The sequence below is a fragment of the Gymnoscopelus microlampas genome, assembly GCF_963454915.1.
Source record: "Gymnoscopelus microlampas genome assembly, chromosome: 5".
Lineage (NCBI taxonomy): Eukaryota > Metazoa > Chordata > Actinopteri > Myctophiformes > Myctophidae > Gymnoscopelus > Gymnoscopelus microlampas.
The window spans coordinates 41102774-41115273 of record NC_139942.1 but is presented as its reverse complement, the minus strand read 5'-3'; the positions used below and the strand labels follow the sequence as shown (position 1 = coordinate 41115273).

Below are 12500 nucleotides of genomic sequence, written 5' to 3'. Positions count from 1 at the left end.
CAGGAATTTGGAAGTTGTTGGTTGTTAAAACCGTGGCTTGATTTGTAGCAGACTGGAGAAATACTCAGTTCTTAAACAATTAAAGACCTGTTGGTACCAGCTTACTGTAGCTCCTAGTAGAATACATTTTGTTTTAGATTGTCAGTTAAAGAAACAAAAGAGAGGGAGATAAATTAATTTAAAGAACGGCATACCGAGTGAAAATCAAAGCACTGGAGCATTTTTTAAATGTCTTTATTTTGTAAGAAAAGTTAAAAAAGAAAAGAAAAGTGGATAAAGACACACGCACAATCCCATTGAGAAAGCTAGTCATCATTATTATCATCATCATTAGTATCGTTATCATTGCTTCAAACTCCCGATATACCGATAGGCCTATATGACTAGTGATCTAGGACAGCACCATGATTTGAAAGACTGTAAACAAGTACAATGACAAAAAGGACTCATTTTCAGATGTTCAATTTATTTTCATTTGAGATGGACTTTTTAAAAAACAAAACAAAAAAAAAACAATCAAGTTTCAAGAAAACATACCCCGTCCCATTCACTTTCCCCAAATATAAAATTAAGGCCACTTTCTGTCACTGTCCAGCAGGACTTTTTAATGACAATGTACAAAACATTCTATACATGGAGAACAACAACAAAAACAATAGTAATAGTCATAATAATAATGACAACATCATTGATCATTATAAACATTAAAGACACTGATATGAAAAACAAACAAAAAAGACGCAAATGTATTTCTCCTCCGAAAGGAGTGTTTCTCATGCTTCATAAGGATGTCGGCTAATGTGTCTATTCCCTTTTATGGCTGCTACTGGCTCTATCAAGTTGCCTTATTGGGTTGTGACAGTGACTACGCCACTTTAGTAGGAAAATGTGCGTGCATGTTTGAGTGAGCTTACATCAGTGTGTGTGCATGTGTGTTGTGTACACCCTGACAAGGGGGCAGAAAACAATCAACAGCCTGTTGCACGCTTACAGTTAAAATAGAATGTAGACATCGAACACTGCAGGTTCAAAGCTGAAATTCACGGGGACACGAACATTGACCACTGGTAAAACTAAAAACGAAACAAAAAGACATTGAAAAAGGCTAAACCAAACAGCGATGAGCTGGCGTCAACAACCACAACGGAAAGAGAGAGAGAGAGAGAGAGAGAAAGAGAGAGAAGCTGAAAGACAGTAAGGAGTATGAGCACGGAAACAGAGGCATCGAGTAGTGGAGAGAAACAGAAAAAAAGAATCTCTTCAATGTTTCACTTGGCAGTGGTAACTTTAAAGAATATTTTTTTACATTTCATGTAAATCTACCGTTCGCTCTCCCTTCCTCTCTCTCTCTCTCTCTCTCTCTCTCTCATTCGTCTTCCACTGTTCCTCTTTCGCTTACACGTCAACGTTTTCTTTCTTTGCTCTCTCTCTCTCTCTCTTTCTCTCCCCCCCTCCATATCCCCCCTCTCTCTATACCTTATCCAGTAGAGACCGTTGGCAGTAGAGGAGTCGGCGGGGCGTGCCGTACCTACGGAAGAACACCAGCGCTCCCAGTGTGAGGATCACACACACCAGCAGGAACAGGGGCACCACCACGGCGGCAGCGCCTCCGCCCGCGCCCACGCCGCCTCCCTCCTCCACCTCGATGATGATCACCTCCTCCTCTGTCTCCCTGCCCTTGTCTACCTCCCTGTCCCTCTCTCTGTCCCGCTCCCTGTCCCGTGTGGGGTCCTTGTCCTCACGGTCCCTCTCCTTGTCCCTCTCCTTGTCCTTGTCCTTGTCGTGGCCGCCGCCGTCCCCGCCTCGTCCTCCGTCGGTCTTGGGGTCTTCGTTGGGGCAGCCCATCCAGTCGCGGAGGGCCGACTTGGGGTAGCCCGGCTCCACTCGCATCATCTGGTTGTTGAACTTCCAGTACTTGTTGGCTTTATAGAAGTATGTGTACCCTGAAGACAAAAAGAGAAATATGTACAATATATTTAGATGTGCCACAGTGCCACTGTGTTAGGAATTCAAATTAAATCTAGAAGAAGTATGGACGTTCGGGAAAAATGTGAAAGCATTTAGCATACAAATTTCATGCAATAGGGTGTAAGAAAAAAGCTGAAAGTATGAGACACTTAAGGGGACACACAACGAGATAGTTGAAGGTAAAGTAACTAAGTAAAGTTTTGAGGTACTTTTACTTTACTGGAGTCTTTCCAGTTTTCAGTACTTTTACTTTTTTACTTTTACTTTTTTACTTTTACTTCTACTCCACTACATCTCAGAGGCAAATATTGTACTTTTACTCCACTACAATTATTTCAAAACGTTAGTTACTAGTTACTTGGTAGATTTTGATTATTATTAAAAAAACATATTAACCACTTCAATCCTATATACATTTCGGCCATTTGAAACAACTACAACTTGTAGATCTGCTATTTTCAAAAGATTTTTATACATTTGTACTTTTGGTAATACCTTTTGAAACCAATACTTTTATACTTTTACTCAAGTAAATTTTGAATTCCAGACTTTTACTTGTAACAGAGTATATCTACATTGCAGTAACTCACTGATACTTTTACTAAGAAAAACATGTGAGTACTTCTTCCACCACTGTTGAAGGCACACAAAGACCACCCTCACCTTGGTCTTTGCTCATGAAGGTAGCCTTGATATGTTCTGGTACTCCCTGCCATGCGCTGATGTCTTTAGGATAGCCATCGTCAACTGCTCGTTGCTCTTCGTTGAAGCGGTAATACCTAAATAGAGAATAATTGGGAGAAGGACAGAGAAACAGAGGTGTATTTTTGTATAGGCTATAAGGTACACAAACAGTGAGGCATTCTTTGACCTGAGTGACTCATAAAGGCAAAACATTTACGTTGTGTAACCACATGAACCCTAGCGTCCCTATTCTGGGCATGTCGTAATAGGCCAACATTCACCGAAAATAGCCGATTTACAACCTCACAACATTCATTGCAACGTTTTGTGAGCTTGTAGATCTTAGAGCTTGCACTAAGAAAAAAATGATTTGGTGTAGAGTGAAAGGGGGGGAGGGGGGAGTATAGAATCCTCGGGGACACCGGTCAACAAAGTATATAGGCTTTAAGTGGTTAATCCTGTCGTCTTGATATGACACACACACACACACACACACACACACACACACACACACACACACACACACACACACACACACACACACACACACACATACAGAGAGATGTGACTAACTTGTTTCCTCTGAAATAGTACGTCTGCCCAGTCGGTGTGTAAAAGAGCGCAGCGTCTATCCGGTCTTTGGGAAGCCCAGTGCCCATCTCCTTCAGACTCTTAGGGTACCCATCGTCCAGAACGGATTCGCTAAACACCCAGTATCTGTCCCCTGGAAAGACAGAAAGAGAGGTAGAGGTTGTTAGAGAAAGGGAGTGAGAGAGGAGATAAAAAGCAAGCCCGCTAGACTAGAGAGGCTTGCACAAAGAACACTGATAAATGAAATTTGGGACATTTTCGATAGCACAGCCAGATTCACCTTTGAAGAAGGCAAACTTCCCATCTTCCCTTTCAAACGCAGCGTTGATATGCGAGGGCAGGCCCCTCCAGAAGTGACCAATCGGCATGGGGTATCCATCCAGCACATGGTTGTTCCGCACTCTCCAGAACCACTTGTCCTTAAAGCCAAAAAAAGCAGAGACAGAGGTTTTGTTTGTTCCTGTTCAGCTTGTACGACGGCATGCTCAACACCAAATTCTGCAGCCTTAAAGTCAAGCTTACCTTGAAGACAAACATTTCTCCCCTGAGGATGCCGATGGTATCAAAGTGACCTTCGCAGATGTTGGGACCAAAACGAGGCCAGGATGGGACGGTGGGCTCATCAGGGTCATTTCCAGGGTGTGGTGTCACAGGGGGCGGGTGAGGGCCACCGCCTGATCCAGAACCTGTGAGGTTTTATCAGAGGGAAAAGAAACAATGTGTAAGACGTTGGTTCTCAAAGTGGGGTCCGGGTACACCAAGGGGTCCTTGGGGGGGTCCAGGGGGTCCCCAGCTAAATTAGTTAATATCCACTTTATCCCTTCATATGTTGGCTATTCAAAAATAGCAGATCTACAAGCTCACAGCGCGTCACTTCGTGCCGCACCGCGAGCTTGTACATCTGGTATTTTTGAACAAATTTGAAAGAAGCAAAAAAATGTTTGGCACATTTTGAATAATTATGATTTTTTTTAACACAAATCTTCTCTTCTGAGGGTCCCTGGCGCAAAACCTTTTCAGATGGGGGGATCCTTGACATGAAAAGGTTTGAGAACCACTGTAAGTGGTGTAAGATGGTGGATGGTAGCGGCCCAGAGATGAGCCCAGCTGTTGTGGACAGGTCAGTTACTCTAAAGATCTACTTATATTGGTTTGTGACCACAATAGTCTGTAACATCTGGTGCCAATCATGAGAGTTTCAGGTCATGATGTGGTTGATTTTAATCATACAGCGCTGTACATACTTGTGCATACTTATGGTCAACAGTATTAAAAAAGATTGGTGAGGTATCATGTTTATGTTGCTTTGGTGAAGTATTTAGCAAAACTACATCAGGATTAACAGAGTTCTTGCTACTGAATATTTCCACCGCTTTCCATGGATTTTTATTCTAGAATATTGACATTTTTAGCGGCGCTAGCCGCTCTATACCTTTAGGTATAGAGCGGATATTAGCCCTCTATGCCTGGCTTTTGCGTCAACGTTCTGATTGGTCAGGTGCGCCAACGTTCTGATTGGTCAGGTGCGTCAACGTTCTGATTGGTCAGGTGCGTCAACGTTCTGATTGGTCAGGTGCGCCAAAGTTGTGATTGGTCACTATTCATGACATCACTATGATGTCATGAATATAGAATTCGATGTCTATATAAACGATGACAATGACTTCATCTTATTATTCATTTGGCTAAAGTCTCCGTCTAGGTAAGTTATTTAAAGTTAATATGACGAATAGAAAGAGAAAGATACAAGAACAGATGAAGGGTGAATGTATAGAAAGTCTGAGTTCGGGACCCAGTCATCCGTTATGACAGAATGGTTTGATAGAGACGATCGAGAATCCAAGAGTCCGTTAAGGTTCTGATTGGTCAGGCCCGTCAAGGTTCTGATTGGTCAGGCCCGTCAAGGTTCTGATTGGTCAGGCCCGTCAAGGTTGTGATTTGTCAGGCAAGGGGACTATTCATGACATCACTATGATGTCAAGGTTTATTTTTTATTTCCTCATGTTTTTTTTTGTATATATTTTTATTTGGCTAAAGTCTCCTTCTAGGTAAGTTATTTAAAGTTAGATCCTCAATTTAACTTTATCTGTCGTCGACGCTCTGATTGGTCAGACCCGTCAACAAAGTGATTGGTCAAGCTTCACATGACACATGGCTATAAACACATTATAAACACATATCGATGACATAATGTATTCAAAGGCGCCGCTACCTTCACACAGGGTGTGATTTTTAAGTGTACTGCACTGAATTGACATCACAACTCACCATAAAGTTGTTGTATCCCACGAGTATCATCAGCAGGTAGTCTGAAGTTCTCAGTGTCCATCCACTGGTAGAAGGGAGCCATAATGGCAGAGGGGTCATTGGAATGTTCCAGACCAAGAGCGTGACCCAGCTCATGTACCGACACCAGGAAGATATCATTACCTAGGAAAAATTGTAAGTACCTTATTATCAGGTCAATATGGACACTTTACCTAGAAAAAAAGTCTAGTTACCGAAACATGTCAATACCGATACGAATACATCATCACATAGGAAACAACCTAATTACCATAACATCTATAACACATATCTATAAATGCACAGAATCTGTCTGTATGTCTCAAGAACTATCCAACCGATCAATTTCAAACTTGACCATATATGGAGATCTCTGATGTCACAATATATCGTCCTAGTTCTAACGTCATAGACTGGCCTCCAAGTATGATAATGGGTACTGCACTAAATACTTTGACAACGGGTACAATGGGTATTGCATAACCGTTGGAACATGTGTTTCCTATGGGCATCGCCCTTTAAAGTTGAAGTTGTCTTTTTGTCTGCCTGTCTGTCTGATTCGCCCATAATATGGAGATCCCTGAACTCCCAAATTGGTGTCACATCTGCATTCTGTACGTCATAAACTAGCCTCCAAGTAAGGCCAGTATTGGGTACTGCACTAAGTACAGTGACAACAGGTATGGATGTCATAGTACTGATGTATCTCTGTAGTTTGTGTCCATTTCATTGGGCAATGCTGGGTATCCCAAATATGGAGATGAGATCCCCAAACCATCCAGGGTTGGTGCTTCACAGCAAGCCCCCAGGACACTAATGCACATTAGGCCCCACACCCGAAAGGTGAGAGATACTTCAGGGGGAGTATGAGCTAGGTGAGCATTGAGCAACTTCCATCGAAATGAGTGGGCGGGGATTTTCTGTGTCCTCTCCAGTTCTAACACATAGCTCAAGTATAGTATAGCTCAATTCTCCACAGCTGCACTTTGTACTGACTTCATAGCCTGGCCTCCAGCTACTCTGACAACGGCAACTGATACTTGATACTATAGAAAGATGACACATCATACACTGGCCTCCAAGTTCTTTGTGCCTATTTATCCCACACAATGACATCATAGACTGACCTCCTTACTGTACAAACATCGTACTGACTACTGATAATTTTTGTCCATATATGGGGATCCCAAACTCTCCCAAGTTGATGCATCATACATGACTGACGTCATAGACTGGCCTCCATGTACTCTGATAACATGCACTGCACCAAGTAATCTGACAACAGCTACTGCACTGGTCATATGAACTCGTCATTACATAGGAAACAATGTAAGTACCTTAACATCATGTAAATACCATAGCAAACCATGTCTTTGCATGTCTTTGGAGGAAATTATTCGTAGTTCTTTTGATTTATATCTATGGTATGAACACGTCATTACCCAGGGTACGCATAGTATCAATACCATAAGTAATGTCAGTACTACTGTACATCACGTATGAACTGTAACACATTGTGTTGATTGGGATTAAAAGGAATTATTGCAAATATTAATATGTTTAAGATGTGAATAGCAATGGCCACATCTGATTAGAGGAACAAAAGCTGCTGTTAACATTTTGTAGGAAGTCACTCTGAAAATAAACCCTGCTGCAGGTCATGTGAGGATGTTTTTGACTCATGCAGTTGGTTCGTGCCAAAATCTGGTGCTTGCTACTCTCCCAAAACAAACCACTTGAGCATTTTCTCCTACATCAGCATGCACACTCACAAAAACACAGTCACACAGGTTAGGGCATGTTGCTTTATATTAATTATGCTGCGAACGGCAAAAAAAAAAGGCACCTCCTCAATTCCCAACAGTATGGGAACTCCCAGAAGTTAACCTTTTCCCCCGTAGTATGGGATTCACATAAGTAATATCTATGATCTAATAGAAGATGTCTCTTACCTGATAGGTCCTGGTTTCCAATAGTCCAGGGCTCCGCCGCGTCAAAGTGCGTGTCTCCACCAATGCCCTTACCGGGGAAGTAGGCGTGTGCCAGGAAGCCCCCCTCGCCATCAAATGGGCTTGCATCGCCATGGAAACCCTCCGAGAAGAATAGCATGATGTCGGCAAATTCCTCCACCTTGTCCCGAATGTAGCTGTAGGGGATCTCGCGGAAGCGCAGCGGGGTGACGCTTTCCCACACCTTAAAGGCCTTCCTGATGGCCTCATGGGTCTCATACTCGCCCACCTTGGGGGTGTAATTCTGTATACTAAAGGAGACAAATGGAGAAAGAGTTTTTGTAATACAAGTTGTGACTAGGCGTGCAACAGTTATTCAAACTACTTGATTTAATGATTATACAAAAAAATCGAAGTCTATTTTGAACATTTTTAAACATAGGCCTATATATATTATTTTAATACAATAGCAAAAATAGTGAACACTGTTGTATGATAAAGTGGTTAATCGGACAAATCAATTTAGTCTAAAAAATAACTATTATACATTTTTGCATCGATTTGTTTATAGCAAAAATATATAACAAACACTTCTCGATTATTTGATTAATATAAAAAGTAATCAAAAGAATAATCGCAAAAACAATAATCAATAGTTGCACTACTTTTGACGCTCGTGTTTTCGTGAGCGTCACTGTAGTACGTATTCAGTAGCCTGGGATCAATACCATTTTCGGGTTTAAGTCATTAGGCGGCCGGAACCCACAGCCGGAACCAAGCGTGCTGTGCACCTCCAAAATGATACCCCTAGTTTAAAATGTGTTTAGTTTTGTATAATCGTTTCATTTCTTTTGGTATAATAATCGTTTTGGTATATCCATCCAACTTGTAGCGTGACTAGCAAGATTGATTTGCATTATGTGGGGAACAAAAACTGGACGCCAACCGGAACCCACCATCGAAACCCAATTTTTCCCGTTTTTTTCTAAACCGGATCACACAGCTCAGTTTTAGAATGAATACCAGGCTTTCCTCCGCAGTGGAAAGCCTGGTGACCGAGGTTACGTATTCAGTAGCAAGTATAAATGAGGCTTCAGGCATTGATTGCAGACAATTAGACTAATGTGATAATGAAGGAGATAAGGAGGATAGAAGGACAAGACATCTGAAGAATGCAGACAGCCACTGATATTTCAGACATTTCAAAGGGAATTTCTGAAAGTCATATGAGTCATTATGTCATATGGGTAATGACATAATGTGCAGTCATTATGTCATTACACGGATGACACAAAAAATAAGTTTCTTTGTCCATCTTCTTTCCCCGTCTGTATGCATATCTAAAATGGGTTGTTTGGGGTTTTAGATACAAGTATTTTATCATGGTGCGACAGCGTCCACCCGGCGGATTCCACACTTACGAGAAGGTGATCTCCTGCTTGTCCCACTTCAGGCCCTGGATCGCGTAGCGCTTCTTCCTCAGGTTGCTCTTGAGCTCGGCGCCAAACTTGTCTGGCACGCCGCAGCGTGGCCGCTTCATGGCCCTGCCAGACACAAGTCAGAGCGCGGTCACGACAGGTGGAGGAAAGACCTTCTCATACCAGCTCATGTACTGAGCCCTGTTTGGCGAGTGCACATTTAATGTGAGTAGAATAAAGTATGAAACTAAAGTGTGCAGTTGTAAGATGTGTACACACCGCAGATATGGATAAATGAACACTTTAGAATTCAGAAATGTATATATATATCATTTGTTGTAGATTGTAAGATTGCTATTACCATTCCCCTCACAGAAATAAAATGTGAATGTCGGATCAATGTCAAGCCTTTTCAAAACGTATTCTTTGTTTCAACAGTCAATAGTGAAGTATGTTTATGTTCTTACTCAATAGTGTTGGTGTCGATGGAGCCGGTGATAGTCAAACCATAAAACCTCTGCATGGCCTCGATGGCGGAGGTAACGGAGTGAGGCGCACGGAGGGCATGAGTCCTCATGTCACCTGGGGGCAGGTAACCATACTGCTGCAGCCAAGACTGTAGAGAAAATAAACAACGGGTTAGAGGCTGAGGTACACTGGCAACTTATAAGAAACACTGCATGTTAATTCTAACTTGCAGTAAGTTAATTTAACTCAAGTGTTACAAATGGATAGATTTACTGCGAGTATTGTACTGTGTTCACTTCAATGAATCACTTTATTATGGAAACAAAAGCCAGTGAATGAGAAGCAGATGCAGAAAACATGTCATATCTCGATTCATCGTTATTATGTGACAAACTCCTATCAGGAAGTGCTCTGTGCGCTGCAGATGAAATATTAGTTCGTTTTACAGCTGCAGCTCTGGGTAGTGGGATGTATTTGCTATTAGTTGACTGCAATCAAAGCAAATTCCACATTGACAGAGAAAACAGGCACTGCAATGATGTGTTTTTGTATCTTTTGGCATTCATGAGCTGCCTGGATCTACTCCAGTCAATGACTAAATACAGAGCTATGTAACCACAGCTGAATGAAGCGAAGGTCAACCTGAAATCCTTAGGCTGGGTTTTGAGCCAGAATGGATTCAAACAAAGACAGAAACTCACCAAGGAATTTCCCTTGCTTGGTTACAGATTAACTTCAGTGTCCACAAGATACTGTAAATGGTGGCTACTTGTTTGCGTTTCTGTGTTTCCAAATATTTAGGTACACATGAATTACTGTATGACACACATGTTGAAGGTCTCCAGGCCTGGACTGGGTTTAAACTTGACCTTACATTCCCTCTGGAAACCCATCAAGCTGTGGTGCTGGTTTGACATCTGGACCTGTGCCAGAGAGTCTATGTTCCCAACCACTCCCCCACTAGTTTCGCCTATACCATTACCACTTTACCTTTTAAACAGAAGCCCAAAACAACACTGAGTCTATTGTGAGTGCAGTGAAAACCAAAACCACTTTGATGTACTTCTCCACACACACGCCCTGACGTGAACCTGAGACCATGGAGCCGGTAACACACACACACACCCAGGATGTGTTTTAAGGCTTGGAAATACAGTTAAGTTGACTGTTTGCTTAACCTTCTTGAACATTATCTGGGTCCACACGAACCTCATCAAAAATATCTCTGTAATTGAGTGGTCCCAGGTCATATCAACCAATGAAAGGTGCTTTGATATGTACATTATGTTTCGTTTGAACCAAGTAAATCAGAGATGTAGTTAAAGATGGATGATATGAACTCTGTACTTTCTATCTAATGTATGTGTCACATTTGTACACAATGGGGTCTTTGTGTGAGAGGGAATAAGTCAAGAAGTTCTAAAGAGCCAGATAAAGAGATAGGAAGAGACGTGCAAGAGAAGAAGAGAAAAGGAAGGATAGGGGAGTGTCATGGCGGAAGGCCTTTGGCAACCTCAGCCTGCGTCTCGAGTCCTGACAGCGTCAGTCGGCAATTTTACTGGGAATTTCTGTCTCATCGCATCCAAACCTCAAAGTCAACACCCCCCCATCCCCATCCTTTTGCCTCTGTCTCGTTCTCCCTCTTCTCTTTGCTCCTCCCCATCTCTCTTTATCCCTTGTCTTTTTCTTATGGAAAACCCGGGTGGCTTGAGGGCAAATGCTTATGAACAACCACACCCAGAGTGCATTGAGCTACTCAATCATTACTCTCCGCACACTAGAGAAATCTGTAGGTCGTCAAGAAACATAACGAAGAGAATATGATCTTAAAACATCTTAACGAGTGCTGCTGTTGCTGTTTTGACATTTCTCAACGCCATTCTTTCCGTTCAAATGTGAAGTGCGTATCTATGAGCGCATGTGTGTGTGGCCAGATGAGCGCAGCCCCATGTGAGCAGGGTGTGTAGGGAGTTACTGTATGCATGTGCATTTTCTTATTTACATTATCTGAACATGCACGTCATTTCTGGATGTTATAGATTTGTGCTTGCATGGCCATGCCGGCACAGAAATGCTGTAGTGCTTATCTGGGCCTGTCCCACAATGGGGGAGTTGAACAGGAGTGTATGGCAGCTTAAGGGGCCCTTCATGTCGAGGGGCTAATCTCTCTCTCTCTCTCTCTCTCTCTCTCTCTCTCTCTCTGTCTGTCTGTCTGTCTGTCTGTCTGTCTGTCTGTCTGTCTGTCTGTCTGTCTGTCTGTCTGTCTGTCTGTCTGTCTGTCTGTCTGTCTGTCTGTCTCTGTCTCTCTCTCTCTCTGGGAGGCCTAAAGGTCTTAGTGTTTAGACTTCACCCCTGAATGAGCCCTTTTTAGTTCTGACTCATACACAGACCTCTATTGGACACATAAAGACTCACTGTTTGACACTGTTACAGAACATCCACATATGGGGGAGGGGGGGGGGGGGGGGGGGTTAAGAGGAAGTCATAAAACAGAGATTCATTATTACAGATTACTTTGGTGCCTGTATGCCTGAAGTACATCTAGGATTTTGTTGCAACTCTGTGGCACTACAGGACATAGTGTAGAGTATTGATTGATTGATTGATTGATTGAATTTTTTATTAGGCAAAAAGAATGTAAAACAACACAGTTACATTTATAATACTTTTGTCTAAAAGGTCCGGCCAAAAAAGTCCTTGCGGGCTTGTTTCCATTGGGGTCCTTGAATTAATTAATTAATTGAATTAATTAGTAGGAAAAGGAATGAATGAATTACTAATATTAATTCATTTGAAAAAGAAAAAAAAGGAGTTAGACATTTCTTGAAGTTGTATAAACTGCATTGCCTGATTTTACAAGTAATGCAACTCACACCTGTTCTTGTACAGACAACTTAAGCTCCTCAATTTCACTCATTTATTCAGCACATTGTCACAAAGCTCTTACTTTGCCAGTGACCCTGAGTACTTGTTTTACTTGAAGGGTTCTGTACCTCTATGGTCCCCAAAATGACTTGACTATGACTTATTCACTGCATGACTTGGCTATTTTTAACACAGACGAACTAAAGCGGCAGCAGAAAGGAAATGGTCAATTTATTTATAGTGGCATAAGAGATGACAGATTCAAACAGTG

At 42.1% G+C, this 12500-nt stretch overlaps 1 protein-coding gene across 1 annotated transcript in view; it reads right to left on the bottom strand.

Annotated features, from left to right (window-relative positions):
* Window positions 1-445: 445 nt before the first annotated feature.
* mmp14b (matrix metallopeptidase 14b (membrane-inserted)) overlaps window positions 446-12500 on the bottom strand; it is a 17956-nt gene continuing 5901 nt past the window's right edge. The window contains exons 2-10 of the mRNA XM_084057438.1: window positions 9364-9512; window positions 8900-9022; window positions 7482-7789; window positions 5512-5673; window positions 3766-3929; window positions 3524-3662; window positions 3226-3376; window positions 2632-2747; window positions 446-1943 (exon numbers count right to left, since the gene is read on the bottom strand). Coding sequence (XP_083913564.1) covers window positions 1471-1943; window positions 2632-2747; window positions 3226-3376; window positions 3524-3662; window positions 3766-3929; window positions 5512-5673; window positions 7482-7789; window positions 8900-9022; window positions 9364-9512 — 1785 coding nt within the window. The 3' untranslated portion in view covers window positions 446-1470. The remainder of the gene's footprint in view (window positions 1944-2631; window positions 2748-3225; window positions 3377-3523; window positions 3663-3765; window positions 3930-5511; window positions 5674-7481; window positions 7790-8899; window positions 9023-9363; window positions 9513-12500) is intronic.